Here is a 16,856-nt window from a genome sequence, read left to right as displayed (position 1 = left end):
TAATAAGATCCATCTTTTCTGTGACAAAAATAAATATGATTTAGTGACACCCATTGGTAATTAATTTTAATATAATTAATTATTTTGACAAGTGGTTTCGAGAATCTATTACTAGTTAGCGTTAGTGGTTCATGTGAAAAATGTCTCAAGTGAAGTGTCAACTATGCTTCTTCTATATATTTTTTGAATCTCTTCGACAATAGATAGAATCGATGCATTTATTGACAGATAATATATTGAATAATGGAATGTGATAGTGTAAAATGTATTCTAAAATTTACCATAAACAAAAATGTCGTTTAATTTAGTTTTTATTTATTTTATGCTCTTTGTTGTCATGAAGTGTCTTCCGTTAAGTTGCTTATCTGTACATTTGACAGTAGACAGTGTTGCTATTTGTAATGAAAACTTTTATAATCTTATACATGTCAACTTTGTACTCTAAACTGTCAACCGTTTGTGTAAAACTCAATCTGTTAAAGTTAGTTAATAATCGAAGTCATTAAAATAAGAATACATTTTTTAATAGAATATAAAGTATTTTTCAATGCAATATTGATTTATGGTATACTTTTTATATATGCTACAATATCTATTTTAGTACAAACATTATTTATTAAAACTGAATCATTTGTTGGATACCCCTTTTTTAAAAATCTTTTAACAAAACTAATTTAATCTGTGCAGCTATAACTTAAAACTGTGCTTAAAATAGTCAAAAGCTAGCAGACAGTAAAAACAATGTCCATCCCAAAATAAAAATTTCATATAATTCTAAAAAAAAATGTTACTTTCTGATATGAATGTTGCAAAATTTTTCTAACTTTTAGGTGCTAAATGTTTCTAATACACATTTACAAACAAATATAATAAAACGTTAATTCGTTTGTACTAAAGAAAAATAAATACATATTCAACAATAAAAAATGTATGACAATAATAGTAATAAATAAAAATGTATTGAATTTTCATATACTGTCTGTCAAATATCAAGTTGATATAACCCGCAAAAAATAACCTCAAAACCTGACAGTCCTCTTTGATACATTTATACTAGTGTTTGTAAATTTTTATATTGTGAGTGATATGCATTGTAACACGTGCCTTAATATAACTGCCTAAATGACAAAATGTTTACACGCGTATTTTTTAAACGTAATTTATTTTGCGTTTATTTAAAAAATCATTTCAACGAAGTGGCGCAATCTGCCAAGTGACAGTTATATCTGTCAGTTTTGACATGTGTCACAAATTTCTTGATAACTACTCGTTTGCATTAGTGATGTATGTTTTTGCATTTAGCTTTTCGTTTAAAAAAATGTGCTATGTTATAATATTTTTTAGTCAATTTCATGTATTGCTTTATTTAAAAAATATTAACAGTGTTTCTTCTCAAAATGTAGATTAAGGCTTAATAGTTTATTTAAATGAACATTTTTTAAGCTACATAATATATTTGTAAGAGAACCATTGTATAAGATTTATTATTTATAAAGTATATAATAATTTGTAATATATTTGATGAAATTAATATGGCTCAATATTGAATTAATTTATTAACATATAGTATACTCTTGAAACTTTTTTATCAAAGTTATTGATGAAAACACACTAATTAAAAGTTTTACATGTTATATACGAAAATATACAACTCTATTGATATATCAGAAATGAACAAATGCTTATTGAACAAAGTTAATTCAAGAATTCATCTATTAATAGTGGGTTTTCGAAAAAATCATATAAAAAAAAGTTCTCTAAGAAAATTAATAATAACAAAAATAAACATTTGATTTAAAAACTTTTGTTTGACAGTTGTTATACTGACAATAATATAATATAAGAATATTGTGAGTTGAATATATAATGCTTTTAAAATATAGAACATGCTTTTATATCTTCGCTGGCTCAATATTTAACAGTTACTCTATCTAGATTTAAAAAGTAAATTCTAGAAAATTCTCATTTTCTTTAACGTCAATATTATGTTTTTATTTTTAGTAACGTCGAGATATTTTTTTATAAAACATGTTTAAAGCAACTTTATTTTAAACACTGGTAGCTATTATAACTTAAGTCTTACCGTCGTGACAGTTTCAGTGATCCTTTGACAGCTAGTCATGTCATATTTGACATTTGACAGGTGGAGTTATGCCATCTCACTCAAGATGGCAAGTATTATAGTTTAAATTTATAGTATTATTATAATGATTATGATTTTTTTTTCTAATTTTAAGATGGCGTAATTTTAGATGTTCTATTTTAAGATCATGACAAGGCAATGTATGATTTGTTGTATTTGAATGCCTGTGTATTTGCAAGTTTCTGCAGCGAGTCTATATCTAAGAGCAGTTTGATATGGCAACATTATTTTTGAAAAATACGTCTAATGTCTAACGATCTTTTTTTTTAGGTATATGACGCGCTGTTAAGAAAAACATCTTGTAGGTTTTGTGTAAATTATGTTTTTCGTTTTTTTTTACTCTTGAAGCTTCAGTTTTTTGTATAATTACGTTTTAACAAGATTTTCTTAAGCCTTTTTAACACTATTATGTAAAAAGCGGGAAATAACGAGCTGTATTATTATTGTACTTATTGTAAAATACTTGCAAAGTTTTTGCATGTAAAGCGAATTCATTGTTTGTAGAGATATTTTATGAGTTGTCAAAATGATTCGATAAAATTAGTTATAAAATTGTCAATTGTAATCACTTGTCTATGATTGTTAGTCGGAAATATTTTTAATATGTGCCTTAACAAAAGCCTTATTTATGTAGTTTTATGTAACTTGCAAAATAACATGAAGTATACATCGAAAATTTAGCTGAATTTTACTAAGTTAATATTTTCTTGTATGTTTTTAGAAATGGTTTTACACTATGGATGCTAAATGAAATATATTCAAATGTACATTTTCTGAATTGTTACGTATTTTGATTGTTATTTTTTTTGTCGTATAAAAATAGTGATTTTGCATTTGAAATATAAGTGAAAATTTTTACTAAAACATACGAACGCCGCAGTTTTAACGAACGATATTTCTCTTCAATTGTATAAACTCATTTTTTTGGTTAATAAAATTGTGAATCGAAGTGAAAATAGTAAAATATAAACGCACAATAGAATATATAGGGTGCTAGAACTATGAGTGCCAAAAATACGAACTTTGCAGACTTAAATTGACAATATTCTGTTAGATTTTAAGTGCCTTGTTGTTAGGTATTGAATACTCAGATCAAATGTTGCAATTACGAAAGTTGATACAGAAATAAATGTCTATTTTACTATTTTCATTGGTGGTATCATTTTATCCTATGACACTCATTTTTTTTTACTTTGACAGAAAAATTGCAAAAAAAAACCTCGAATCTTCATTAAACCTTAATATTGAAGATATGGACACAAACAAATAAAAAACATTACATTTATAACTATTTATTGACATCAAATGCGTCATCAAATTGTTCTTTAGTTATTTTTCGTTTTTTCAATTTCTTTATAAGTGCCACATCGGCTGCCAGTTCGTCCATTTCTTCCTGTGTGACTGCCCGCCGTTTCTTACCTCTCTTTCCCTCAGTAGCCTTCTGTGCTTCTTTTCTCTTCTTCTTTTTCTGCTTCCTCTCTTCTTTATTCTGTTTTGCCTGTTGCCATGGTTGTGATTGAACCTGAAGCAAAAACATTATTGTTTTAAAATGATGAATTGATGTATTTTGTATTAATTACTTGAAATGTTTCTCACCATCTTCTTTTTCTTCTTAGAAGGCCAAACACCAGTTTTTTTGAATTCTTCTAACTTCTGTAATCGGCTTGTTTCTTTTTGTTTATCTTTATATGGTATTGAATTAAAATCTATTGCCTCTTTAGGTCCGATAAACTGTTTTCTATGTTCTTCTTTAATTTCTGGCATTAAAGGTAATTTTAGTAGACCATAGCTGGTTGCTATGTGACCTAGGGGTAGTTCTTTAAGTTGTAGGAGAATGTTACATTCATGCTTGGAATATGCTTGTATATGAGACACAAATGCGCGTTGACCTTTATCTAATATACCTCTGTCCCTTTTCTGTTGCTCATGAAGTATTGTTAAAACCTAAAAAAAAAAATCTTACATTTCGACATTCGTTAGTGTATTCATTTAGTTATTTAGGTTTTCTGTTTGATATCATCATCTCCCCTGCCTTATCCTACTCCCATATGGTCGGCGCAACGGGTTTTTGTCCTCCAAATTACTATCATCCGTCATCTCAGTCGTCACTCCCTTCTTGATCATGTCACCTTTCACGCAATCCATCTCTTTGGGTCTACCTCTACCGTTGTACCTCCAAATTCATAACTAACGTCCAACAAGACGGACATGCGTTAAATTGTTTATAAATAATGTTAAAACTGAAAATAATAGTTACAAAAAGTAATAAGGCACGCAAACCATGCCAAGACACAATTAAATAATTTAGTAAAAAAATCAACTTAACATCTACCTATTTTTCAATATAGCTACCTTATCTCGTAGTTTTTGACTAATTTTAATCTCATCTGTTGATTTCCGCCAATCCTTGAGTTCCACCTTTTGATTGGTCTTAATAAAAGGTATATATGTGTCTTCAGTAGGTAATAAGGGTAGTAAGGAGAATCCTTTAGCACCACCGCGAGCTGTACGACCCACACGGTGTACTAAAGCTGCGGGACTTGTAGGAGGTTCCCATTGCACTACCCATTCTACTTCAGGTATATCAAGACCTCTGAAATTAACAAAAGTAATAGATTAAATGCCTGTCCCACCACTGGCTGATAGAGGAGGTAGCTTAAAAATGACGTCACTGTCATATAAGGTAACAAAATCCGATATTTCCATCACATATTTCACATGTTGGATTATTATTAGACAATTTACAATTTGGTGAGACAGGCTCTAAACTTAAACTACTGTACTTAGTGCCAGTTGTGCTACCGTTTTTTACCACTCTGGGATAGGGCTTCGGGAAAGTTATTTGTAAAATGTCCCCAATTAAGGCATTATAAAGGAAAAAAAATAGTTTGGTTTGTTCTTATTTCTATTATATTTGAATATAGGTTCAAATACTACATGTGAGATCAGCCTTTTCATGACAGATTAGCTGTTGCTACCGACTTTGTCTATGTGAAATAAAAAAATAATAAAAATATAGCTTATATTACTTAGTGATAATGTAGCTTTTCAATGTTGAAAGAATTTTTTTAATTGGCCCAGTAGTTTTTGAGTTATTTCAATCCATAGAAAAATACAAATTTTTCCTCTTTATAATATTAGTAGATTCACTTACCTTGCCAATAAATCTGTGCATAACAATATTGTGTTGTCAGCTTCACGGAATTGTTCCAATATTTTATGTCTTTTTTGTTTCATTTTACCGTGTATTGCGAATACCTTAATATCTGGTATAAAAAGCGGCAAAACATCCGCCCAATAGTCCACACATGCACAAGTTGGCAGAAAGAATAAACCTTTCATTGTTTTCCTATTCCTTATAAAGTTTAATAGAAATAAGAATTTATCTTGAGGTTCAACTATTATGTAGAAATTTTCCAAAGCTAGAGGAGTACTTATTGTTGATTTCTCTTTAACACTTATTAAAACAGGGTTTCGCAGACCGGCTCTAACCAAATCTTGTAATTCCTTAGTCTGTGTTGCAGAAAACAGACCAGTCCTCCGTTGTCTTGGTAAATACTGAAGGATTGTTGTTAGTGTAGCACTGAAGCCTAGGTCTAGTAAACGGTCAGCTTCATCAAGTACTAAGAATTCCTGAAAGATTTATGTAATTCTAGATTTTGACCACAACTTTGTCTATGCAGAATTAAAAAATACTTTCTAAGTGGTAAAGCCCGTTTTAACATCTTCGCATGAATGGGCCGGCTCGCCCGGTGTAATTCTACAACCACACAGAAAACTGGCGTGAAGTGGAAGCAAGTGGATTTAACGGTGGAGACGCATAGGAAGGGGAAATGTCCTCTTTATATGCGTCTCCTCCTCCATCAGTTAAGGGTAACATTTGTACTTTCTACTTTCCTATCTTTCTAAAGTTGCAAATCATTTTCAATTTACAAAAACACTCACCAATTCTTTTAATCTGCCAGCTAAATTAAGTTGTTTCCTTTCTGATAGTAAATCCTCTAAGCGACCAGGAGTACATACAACCAGCTGAGCACCTTTACTGATGCTGTCTATGTCTGTCTCTATTGGCCTTCCACCAACCATCAATGCTAGTGTAATGTGGGACAGCTCTGGTTCTTTTAAAAATAATTCTATAACCTGTAATCATATTTTAAAAGATTTTTTTTTTACAAGAAACCTCAAGGGATCATTAATATTCCTCTTTTTTAACATAGGTCTTTTAATTTTTTTTTTGTAAACAAGATTGTTTACATTACCTGAAAAATCTGAGTCGCCAGTTCCCTTGTTGGCGATATAATAACAGAGTAAACGAATTCCTTCCTCAATGGTGAATCTTTTTGTTTTTTTAATAGCATTTCTAGCATTGGAACTACAAAGGCAAGAGTTTTTCCTGATCCAGTGACTGCTTCTGCCACAACATCTTTACACGATAATATAAGTGGTATCACAGCTGCTTGTATTGGAGTCATTGTTTTAAAGCCTTGTTTATTGATGCATCTCAGTGTAGGTTTTGATAAAGCAGGTGTCACTTTAATCCACTCTTTGTTAACCATTTTTCAATCGAATAAATAAGGTTCAAGAAAAATGTAAACATTAACATGTGGAAATTGACAACTGATCTGACATTGACATTCAAGTGATAGTTATTTTTTTAATTTTAAAGGCCAAAATCTACATTTCTACAACCATAACGCAAACAGTTTCACTTGATTTTATTTTAAAGACTTTTCAAAATCACAAGAAATTGGAACTTTGTAATGACCCATGATTAACTTGCCAACAAATATTTGTACCAGATTTGTACTATAAGTTACATGTTACAAATTAACGCAATACTTGTTAAATTAGGATCGATTAAAAGAAAATTAAATCTAATGAACATAGTTTCTAGGAATGTAATACAATTTTTCATTATAATTAGCAGGATACTAGTTGGGTCAGTACAGTATTAACTGGGTTAAATTGGCAGTATTTAAAGAACGTCATAAAGTTGTCTGCTTAGTTAAGTGTTGTAATTTCAGAACGTAGCACGTAATTGATCAATATGGCGCATGTTGATATGACAAATTGACAGCTGTGTTTTGCCTTTGTGCGAACATTACATTTATTGTAATGTTTTTCTTCACATAACGAGCCCACCAAATAAATCATTTAACAATGACTCGACCCTTCGGTAATAGTGACAAACGTTTTTCAATCGATGACGCTTTTGAAGAGGAAACCGATGAAGCCATAAAAGTATACGGTGCGACGGGTGATAGATCTCCTCTGCAGAATAAATACAAGAATGGCGGTGACTATGTAGCCAGGTACGATGTCTTTGATTGTTACTATTTTACTAAGCTCATTCATAAACGCACAAAAGGTCCATCATAAAGCATATGATGATCTTGACCTTTCTATGAGTCATTTTTCCGTAGTGGGGCAAAGGTGTTTGAACTAATATTGCGAGCCGTTAGAATTCCAATTCACACCATAACACTATGCTAAATACTCGCTAATATTAGATACTTGAAAGTAGAACATAAACCTAAAAAAAAATTCTTAAGATTCTGGTATAAATGACTTATCTCGTAGACATTGATATGTTGAAAGATAAAAGGCTTTGTAGATAGGAATGAAATGTGAAAAACAAACTAGAGAAGCAATTGCCTAAAGTCTGTAGATTGGTGTTTACACCACCAAGATGCTGTGTAATTACTGCAATAAATAGCAAAGATATTCAATGTTAATTGGGTTAAGTTTATTATGGTCCTTAATTATAGTTACTCTAGTTAAATGATGTTCAATAAAATTGTTTAAAATTTATTGAACAAAGTAAAGGAGTTATCATATTTACAATACATAAATGGGCTATAAAGAATAGTATTGGCTCAAGTCTGTATGTAGAAATATGACTAGAGAGGTATGGAAGGTTCTTAGATAATTTAAATCTGAAATTCCAGTTTCAAAAGTTCTGAAACTCTGGGACCAAATGTTTTTTAGAAATAGTATATACCTTTCCTTATAGAAATACTAGCTTTCGGCCATGGAGCCTTATTGTTCTTCCAGACTATCCTCTACATCTATACTAAATTTCATTGAAATCCGTTCAGCTGTTTAGGCTACAAAACCTAACAAACATCCATCTTTCTAAACTTTTACATTATTATATTAGTATGATTTCACTTGCTACATATATAAATTCTTTTTACATACATAGACAAATAATCTGTTAGCTGTTAATAAATCAATGAGAAGCCTGAGTAATGTATCAATTAAATTAAATTATTGCTCAGTAAATATCTTTATCTCATTTGTACAGTTCAAGGTAACAATGTAATGTTGCATTGTGCATGTTTTTACTAATATGGAAAACTGTATAATAGAAAGTAACATGAAATTAATAATCAAAACTTAATAGTAATACTAAAAATGTGAATGTGAAATATTATTTTTTTCTTAAATATCACATTTGAGTCTGTGTCAAAATTCATAAACAAACATCATCCTAAATTATGTGAAAATAATTAAAATGTGTTCTCTTTTCTTTTTATTACAGTAAAACTTACAAATGCACAGAGGATACAACATCAAGAGACTCGGATTCATTAATCCATGAATATGTAGAAGCTACACAGTCAATGTATTGTTGGAACCATCCTAAAGTCCGAGAGAACTGGAAAACGGTCTGTGCGGCTGTTATTCTTCTATTAGTAGGAGTAGGTCTTTTAGGTATGGGAGCGTTTGCTGTTGCCGAACCTGAAAATGGACTTCAAGGTGCTGTGTTCTTTGTAGCAGGTATGATTTGCTTCGTACCAGGAGCTTATCACGTAGTTTACATCTGGTTAGCTGCCCGAGGTCAAAGAGGTTATGACTTCTATCATCTACCATTGTTCACCTGATTCCCTTGCTTACAGCGGAGTACGAATTTCATTCAGAGATTGTGATTGAACAAAATGCTCTCTAATTTGCCGTTGCCCCCTTTTTTTAATAAAAATGGATCAAAACTCAGTACAACCTACTTTTTCTTCCATGCTTGATTACTGCATTTAGATGTAACATTCTTATTTCAAATGGAAAATGTATTAATTGTAAATATTATCTTGGAAATTTATTAAAGTTGTGAAAATTTTCTTTTTATCTACTTAAAAATTTCGTAATGTAATTGAAGTGCCTAGTTATGTAGTGTTAGTCAATAGTTTTAGTTCTATAATATCTTAATATTAAATGAATATATATTGGACATATTGATTGCAACCTTTGATGTAAAAGGAAATTTGGTTTTTGTACATAAATATGCACATAAGGAAATTGTAAAATGAAATTAAATATTATGTTATGTTTCCAACAAATCCTATTCGAAATATAACTTAATTGTATTTACTATTATATCATTGTGGGTTAAATAACTCAAGTACTTTGAAAAATCGTGATTTTTTAATGAATTTCTTTGAAAATTATTGTTATAAAGTGATATTGAAATTATTGTCATAATGAAATGAAACTTCAAACAAATCAAATGTTGAGATACCCTAGTCACTTTGGTATAAAAATTGTTAACATCTTAAAACTTTAAACAGCATTTTATGTATCATTGTCATCAAAAGCTTTATTCTATCATATATTACCTTTGTGATGTTTTCCATTAGATTGATTGTTGGGTCAGGTTAATGGGAAACACCAACATTCAAACAATAAGTTGCCACTGATGCTATTAATATCAATTTATGGTTATTAACATTACTCAATAATTATAACAATTGGCAATCAATTAAAAATCAAATTTAGTGACAAGGTTTATTTACAAAAGTTATAAAAAAATACTATGATATTCATGAATTGTATATTGGTTAAAATATTTTTTGATGTCTGAAATGTTGTAACAATAAATTATAACCAAGGCCCTGTCCCACCAATGGCTGATAGAGGCTCAGTTAGCTTAAAAATGATATATGTCAGATAAGGGAACAAAATCCGATATTTCCATCACATATTTCACAGGTTGGATTGATACCAGACAATTACAATGTGGTGGGACAGGCCTTAAGTATTGTGTAATGAAGATAACAAACTTACAAAACCTAATATTGGAATATGACTATTTTATTGTATAAACAATTTCTGCATATTCATAATTTGAAGAATTCTATCTAAGTAACATTTTTTTTTTGTAATTTTGTGTTAAATTTTTAAAACAATAATGTTGATTAATTTTGGCACATTTTGAGGGTAGCCAGCTATTTGCAAACTGTAGTTTTTGGCAAAACATGAAACAATATATGGTATCTATTCCATTATTTGCCCTAAAGGAGTAAATTTAAAATGTAACTGATCTGATGACTATATTTATATATTTCTTGTTTGTGACTAATATGAAATGGCTGGACCGATTTTTTATGAATTGTCGAATAATTATCCTAAGGATGCAATTGGATCTATTAGATGAAAGATATCAGATTGATTAACTAATTAAAAATATATATAAATTAACATTAACATAGCAAGGAAGGAAGGAGTTATGTTAACGTAACCCACTAATTATGGATTGAAATAAACAAGTGGACTTGTTATTCTTCAATTATCTTTTGTCTAAGGTACTTCTATATCTGCAAGCTATATATTATATGTGGCTCTTAGCAAGTAAATTAACTAACTTTTAATAATCTAGTCAAATATTTGCAAATAGTTGGTTACACTTATATCCTAATTATTGTTTGTTCATTGTGATACAATTAGTGACTGATTATTTGTTGTATATCATATTGGAAATATGTATTTTAATCTGATTTCATGCTAAGGAACTATTTATGTATTTGTAATGTTGTACATATTAATTTAATAAAAGTCATCTTCAACTGAATGTGATTAAAATTTCATTTATATGGGGAATATATATTTTAAGGACTAATTTTAAATGCTGAGTTAACTGAACCTCTTTCTAATATTATAAATGCGAAAGTTTAGATGGATGGATGGATGGATGGATGTTTGTTAGCGTTTGTAGCCTAAACGGCTGAACGGATTTCCATGAAATATGGCACAGATTTAGAACATAGTCGGGATGACCACATAGGCTTCTTTTTATCCCGGGAATAGTTACGGTTCCCGTGGGATTCAATTATTTAGTCTTTTAATGTTTACTCGATCATTCTGCAACGGTTCAACATATCTTATTGAAATTTGGCACAGATATAAAACAAAGTCTGGAGTACACATGGGATAAGCTTCAACTGCGAAAAATGTCCGGTTCCCGAGGGATACATAGCTATTTGTAATATATATAGTTCTTATGTTTTCTAATACTATGTGGACGAAGCTGCGGGCAACAGCTCATAATTCATACAGATAACTTAATTCTATGTAGTAAACCGGATATAACTTAAGCTATTAATAGAAAATTGTCTACACATAGAATAATAGAAATGAATACTCAGAATTGATTATCATAATATAATAATAGTATCATTCTTGCAACATTTTCCTTGATATCCTTTTTAATTTGAAGTGTTGCAGAAATCGCAATTCACCATTCCAATTTTTTAGGACCTCCATTTGTTGTTGATTCATTAAATCTGGCATTTCCAGGCCACAATTTTGGAATTCGTCCGTTTCGCGTTCTTTAGTTATCTTTATAATATCTTCTCTACTCGCGTGTTGGCGACTTTTTCTTTGACCCACTGAGTTTTTAATAGCTATTTGTTCCAGTTCGTCGTCAAATCGTGAAAGGTAAGTCTGTATTAAGTCGAAAGTTTGTTCTTTATTTAAAATGGTACAATCCAGAGGCACTCTTTCCTTAAACCACATTATCTTTTCACCGATTAAATTATTTTTTATATGTGTACCAAGTTTATTATGGTTCTTCTTTTCACTTTTAATCATTTTCTTAGCGAGTGATATTGTTTTTCTGCTATTTGGATGCTTCAGTTTGTCTAAACTCGGCTTTGTTTTCGGCATCTTAGTTTAATTTGTTTTAAATTAATATCTAAATAAACATTGATTTTATAATTCTTAACCTATAAAATACACGTTATAAAAGTTGACAATGACAGCTGACAATCTGACAATGAACATTGAACAGGCAGGGACACTGAAGGGACACCAAAATTATACGTTTTCCTAATAATCAATCGTATAGCCACAGTATTTATTCCATCATGTTAAAATATGTATCGAATGCCGGAAAATTAAAAAACTCGCTAAAAAATTTAACGCTATTTACACAAGCATAGACAACGACATAAGAGATGAGCCACAGACAAAAGAGGTCATGTTTTGTATTGATTTGTTCAGATTTGTGGAGTATTGATTTTAGTGACTCGAGTTTTCGAGTTGATATGGAGTACAGAAGTGAATTATAATTAGTAGGTTCGAAGAATTACTTCGTAAAAATGGTAAGCCGACCTAAGCCAGGAGAAACCGAAGATGACTTATTAAAAATGCAGGAGGAGTTTCTAATTGAAAAAAATCAAAACTCAGATTACCAGCCGGCTGCACAAGTAGTTAATTTACGACGCACAGAACATCAAACTACATTGACTGATATTAAAGAAACACCTTCCCGAAAACCTTCGAAATATGCAATTTCCAAAGGACTTTCTGGTGATAATGCAAAACGGGCACGTATTGAAGCGAACACTAGTACTTATATGGGCGAAATCGTCGAAAAAAATTACGAATCTGAAGATGTTGAAATTACAGAAATCGATGATGATAAAGTATATTTCCCTAAAGTATTACCATCAGCATTAGGCGAAATTAAGGAAAAGAACATTGATAGACATATTGATGAGAATAATGACATTCAAATTCCATCTGAAGGCTTTCCAGTGGTCATAATTTGCGACCCAAATATTACAGCAGGAAACAAAAGTATCCATGCTCAGCAATTAGAAAAATTGCATGCTGAAAAACAAATTAAAATGGACACAGACGAACCTCATTCTCCTCATAATCCTCATTCAATAAACCAACAAATGCATACCAACATCATAAATTATCCAAGTAAAAGTTCCATTTTGTCATCAACGGATGCAGATGCAATTCATAAGGAAAATAATGAAATGTTAGAAAAAATGGCAGAAAAAGACATTTTAGAGGAACAGAAAAAATTACTGTCAAGTTTGGATCCCAAACTTATAGAATTTATTAAAAATAAACATCGACGAACCACAACGAAAACAGAAGAGCAAAGTGTTGGAAGTTCAAAATTGATGGATCGAAATGAGTCAATAAGTACAGAAGAAGTTAAGACCACAGATAAAGAAGAAAAAGAAGTACTTGATGAATATATACAAGAAAATGATGTATTGTCAAATCCTAATGTGAACAAATGGGTACATTTTGACCAACTTGAGAAAGACAAACTAGAATGGATGAAGTCAATTGAGGATAGCGAGAAAATGAAACCAGATAAGCCATACGAAGCCAGATTTGATTTTAATGGATATCTGTTACCATATACAATGAGTTACACAGAAGAGACAAAACCTCTATTCCACCACGGTGCAGAACCACATAGGCCCGGTTATTCTATTGTGGAACTTTTAGAGCTATCTCGATCTTCCTTTACACAGCAAAGAGTTATGGCTCTTAATACTATTGCAGGCATTTTAGAATTTTACACTGCTGGTACCTACAAATACAAATTAGAGATTCCGATTACAAAACTCTTTTTTGTGATAAGAATAGCTATGGATGAAAATAAAACTATAATTTTAGAACCTGCATTAAAAGCAATGAGAAATGTATGTTACAATCAAATAGATGAAGCAGCTCTTGATACTTTGATTGGCTATGAAGATGGTACTTACCAACCATGTCTTGAAAATGACAAATCAGAAATTGAAGAACTTGAATCTAATGAATCTGAGTTTAAAGATTTCCAACTTGCAGAAATAGATTTGATTACAGCCCTCTTAAGAACTGATATACTCCAGAGACTTTACTACATATTGGACATAATAAAACCAAGTTTCAACTGCGTCAAGTACAGTTTACAGATTTTAATCAGACTATGTAGAGATTCTGAAAGCACCGTGAACAAAATTATTGAAGAGGACCATCTGATGTCAGTAATTATTAACAACTTCATTCCAACAACAAGCATCAACTTTAGATTTGATTCAAACATTGCGTATAAAGGAAAACCTATTTTACCAGCATTGAAATTTTTGCGCATTCTATCTCTTCGAAGTAAAGAAATTGGACACAAATTGATTACAAAATATGGGATAATACAACCATTATCTGAATATATTTGTTCAAAAGTTGAAAGTACATATGGATTAATGATTCAAGTTGAATCTTTGAATGTACTAGCTAATCTACTTCATTTTGGACTTGGTGTTGAAAATTGTCTTGCCATTTGTCCCATTGTAGTTACAATGCTATACAATCATGTGGAATTTACTGATATTCATGTTGATACATTAGTGATATCAGCAACTCATGCAGCTGTTGTTTTGCAGTTTATAAATAAACTGGTCCAATGCAATCTTGTTTTGGATACTTACAAGCATGAAATGTATCCACTGTTAAAACAAGGGGTGCAAAAATGGCTCTCTCAAGTAGCAACCTATGAAAGCTTTTCTTGTTGCCATTTGACACTTGCTTGTTCTATTCTGGACTGTTGTACGACTGTGTTGCAGTATGAGAGAGTACCTCTACCATTTCTTCAAATTACTTTGAAGACTCTTGTCACATCACCCGGTTTTAAGGAAATAATGAACCATTTGATGAAAAGCTCTAATTTACTATCTGGTATTGAAAATCATTGTTTTCATAACATCAAGAACCTTGTCAGTCTTAACAGTATTGTGATTGGTTTAAAACAAAATAATTTACCCATTATAAATATGACATCACCAATACCATTTCTTGCATCTCTGTTTAGAGTATTATCAATCATTAATGTAAAAAAGATCTCCCATGGTTACATCAAACATGTTCTGGATTATCTAAGAAAATTTGCAAATAAAACTCCCAGTTTATGTGACAATTGGTTTTCAAGAATGGAAATTGACTTTATATTTTATACTGTAAAGATTGCAAGCCAAAATGATATCATGGACTCTGAAAAAGATTTATTATATACAGTTGCTAATAAACTGTGTTATGTGCTTCGTGCAGATAAAAGAACTGAATTGGAGTTTCTTTTCAATGAGATAATATTTAACAAAAAATGGTATATTTCGGCAAGGCAAGGGATGAGTCTCTTATCTCTATCAGAAAATGAGGGCTTTACAAAAGTCTTCACAAATGCAGAAGATATAAAGTCTTGTTATGGTAAAGTTATTAATCTGAATTACACAGATGAGAAAACTGTTTTGTTAAGAAAGTGGAAGGAACCCATACTACCCAGAGATTGGATTTATTTGCCAATTTTGACTCTATATAGCAAAAGTCAAGAATTAAAGTCAACTCCTAGAGTTGTTGGTGATCATGCTAATAAAGAAGCAGAAATGGAAGCTAAGGAGAAAGAACTGATTGTAAGCAGTAGTTTAGAATGGATTCTTTTTAATGAAATATGCTTTCCTGATCTTTTAAAAGAGATTGATGTAACTGATAGGTTTTGTCGCATTATGAGTGTCTTCCTATGTGATAACTCATTGTTTCTGGAACCTTCTGTCAAGATACTTTTGCGTAAATGTACTGAAGTTCTATTCAAGAGCCGAGATAAAATTGACTTTGATAAGGACCTAATCGGTTTGAATAACTTCCAAGACTTTTATATGCAATTTCTTGAACAATTTCAAGGAGTGAGCTATGGGGATCCATGTTTTGCTGCATGTGTGTTGGTGCCAGTAGCTCAGAAGCATAATGTGCAATGGCGAAAAATGCTATGGTCAGAATATGCTGGATGCCTCAGAGCATTGGATTGTCCTGAAAATTATTTATGCTATGGATTAAATGATTATTTATATCCAGAGGAAAATGATGAGTCTCTTTTGAAATGTTATTTCAGAGCTCTGAACAGTAATTTACTGAGGAAAGGGACAATTGCTTACAAAATAGCTGAGCATCATGTAAACAACTTTAAGTTAAGAAAAACATCCAATGTTTAAGAATAATAAATGTAATCATTTTGATAAGAGCGTTGGTGGTTCAGGGGTAAGCACTTCACTTATAATCTGTAGTTTCTGTGTTCTAACCCCGCTATGTATTGTGTAATGTGACTCACCAGACGCTCTTTCCGCGAATGAAAACATTGTGATGCAATCTTCAATTGTCGACGAAGAATTTCAAAGATTTGTGCGAAATCGACTAACCCCGCAGTGGGCCCGTTTTTTATACTATTGTCTAGTCAACCTTAATATAGAGTAGGCTCCGACCCCTTAGAGGGGCGTATATTGAGCTGGTGATTTTTTTATAAACGTAATAAATCATGCTTTGTAGTGGTCATTGTGTCTTTTATTGTACTGCCCAGTCCTTTTATATCATGTGCCTCTTTTATTTCAGTAGCTATCAACGAAAATCTCAAAATCTGCTTGTTAGATTTTTTAGACTATTTTTTGTACACAAGACTTACAAGCACGTCGTATGACGTCTAGTGTTTGTTCATATCTAATGTACTAGTAGCACTGGTCTGGCACGGACTGTACTCTTACACGACACTAGCTCCAGTCCAGTTGTATAGCAGAACAGATTTTGCATGCTACTGGCCAACTTTACTGCGATAATGAAAATTAACCAGGCAAAACTGAACAGATCAAATCGGACAAACTAACGG

At 31.2% G+C, this 16,856-nt stretch overlaps 4 protein-coding genes across 4 annotated transcripts; 2 read left to right on the top strand and 2 right to left on the bottom strand.

Moving 5' to 3' along the window:
• Nucleotides 1–3,419: 3,419 nt before the first annotated feature.
• LOC106107171 (probable ATP-dependent RNA helicase DDX55 homolog) lies at nucleotides 3,420–6,759 on the bottom strand. The gene is made up of 6 exons (XM_013287900.1): nucleotides 6,403–6,759; nucleotides 6,089–6,283; nucleotides 5,298–5,776; nucleotides 4,496–4,736; nucleotides 3,740–4,087; nucleotides 3,420–3,665 (listed from the first exon to the last, which is right to left on the bottom strand). The coding sequence occupies exons 1-6, from the start codon at nucleotides 6,697–6,699 to the stop codon at nucleotides 3,432–3,434; spliced, it is 1,794 nt and encodes a 597-aa protein (XP_013143354.1). The 5' UTR covers nucleotides 6,700–6,759; the 3' UTR covers nucleotides 3,420–3,431.
• Nucleotides 6,760–7,156: 397 nt separating this feature from the next.
• Nucleotides 7,157–10,053, top strand: LOC106107221 (transmembrane protein 134). The gene is made up of 2 exons (XM_013287990.1): nucleotides 7,157–7,455; nucleotides 8,688–10,053. The coding sequence occupies exons 1-2, from the start codon at nucleotides 7,304–7,306 to the stop codon at nucleotides 9,028–9,030; spliced, it is 495 nt and encodes a 164-aa protein (XP_013143444.1). The 5' UTR covers nucleotides 7,157–7,303; the 3' UTR covers nucleotides 9,031–10,053.
• A 1,511-nt stretch (nucleotides 10,054–11,564) lies between these two features.
• Nucleotides 11,565–12,195, bottom strand: LOC106107229 (translation machinery-associated protein 16 homolog). Its single transcript, XM_013288002.1, has one exon. It carries the CDS (start codon nucleotides 12,080–12,082, stop codon nucleotides 11,591–11,593), a length of 492 nt encoding a protein of 163 aa, XP_013143456.1. The 5' UTR covers nucleotides 12,083–12,195; the 3' UTR covers nucleotides 11,565–11,590.
• A 174-nt stretch (nucleotides 12,196–12,369) lies between these two features.
• LOC106107162 lies at nucleotides 12,370–16,528 on the top strand. Its single transcript, XM_013287887.1, has one exon. It carries the CDS (start codon nucleotides 12,517–12,519, stop codon nucleotides 16,189–16,191), a length of 3,675 nt encoding a protein of 1,224 aa, XP_013143341.1. The 5' UTR covers nucleotides 12,370–12,516; the 3' UTR covers nucleotides 16,192–16,528.
• The last annotated feature ends 328 nt before the right edge of the window (nucleotides 16,529–16,856 follow it).

Source organism: Papilio polytes, unplaced genomic scaffold, assembly GCF_000836215.1.
Source record: "Papilio polytes unplaced genomic scaffold, Ppol_1.0 DF824269.1, whole genome shotgun sequence".
NCBI lineage: Eukaryota > Metazoa > Arthropoda > Insecta > Lepidoptera > Papilionidae > Papilio > Papilio polytes.
Note: the sequence above shows the minus strand (reverse complement) of the source record. Positions and strands in the feature narration are given on the sequence as shown.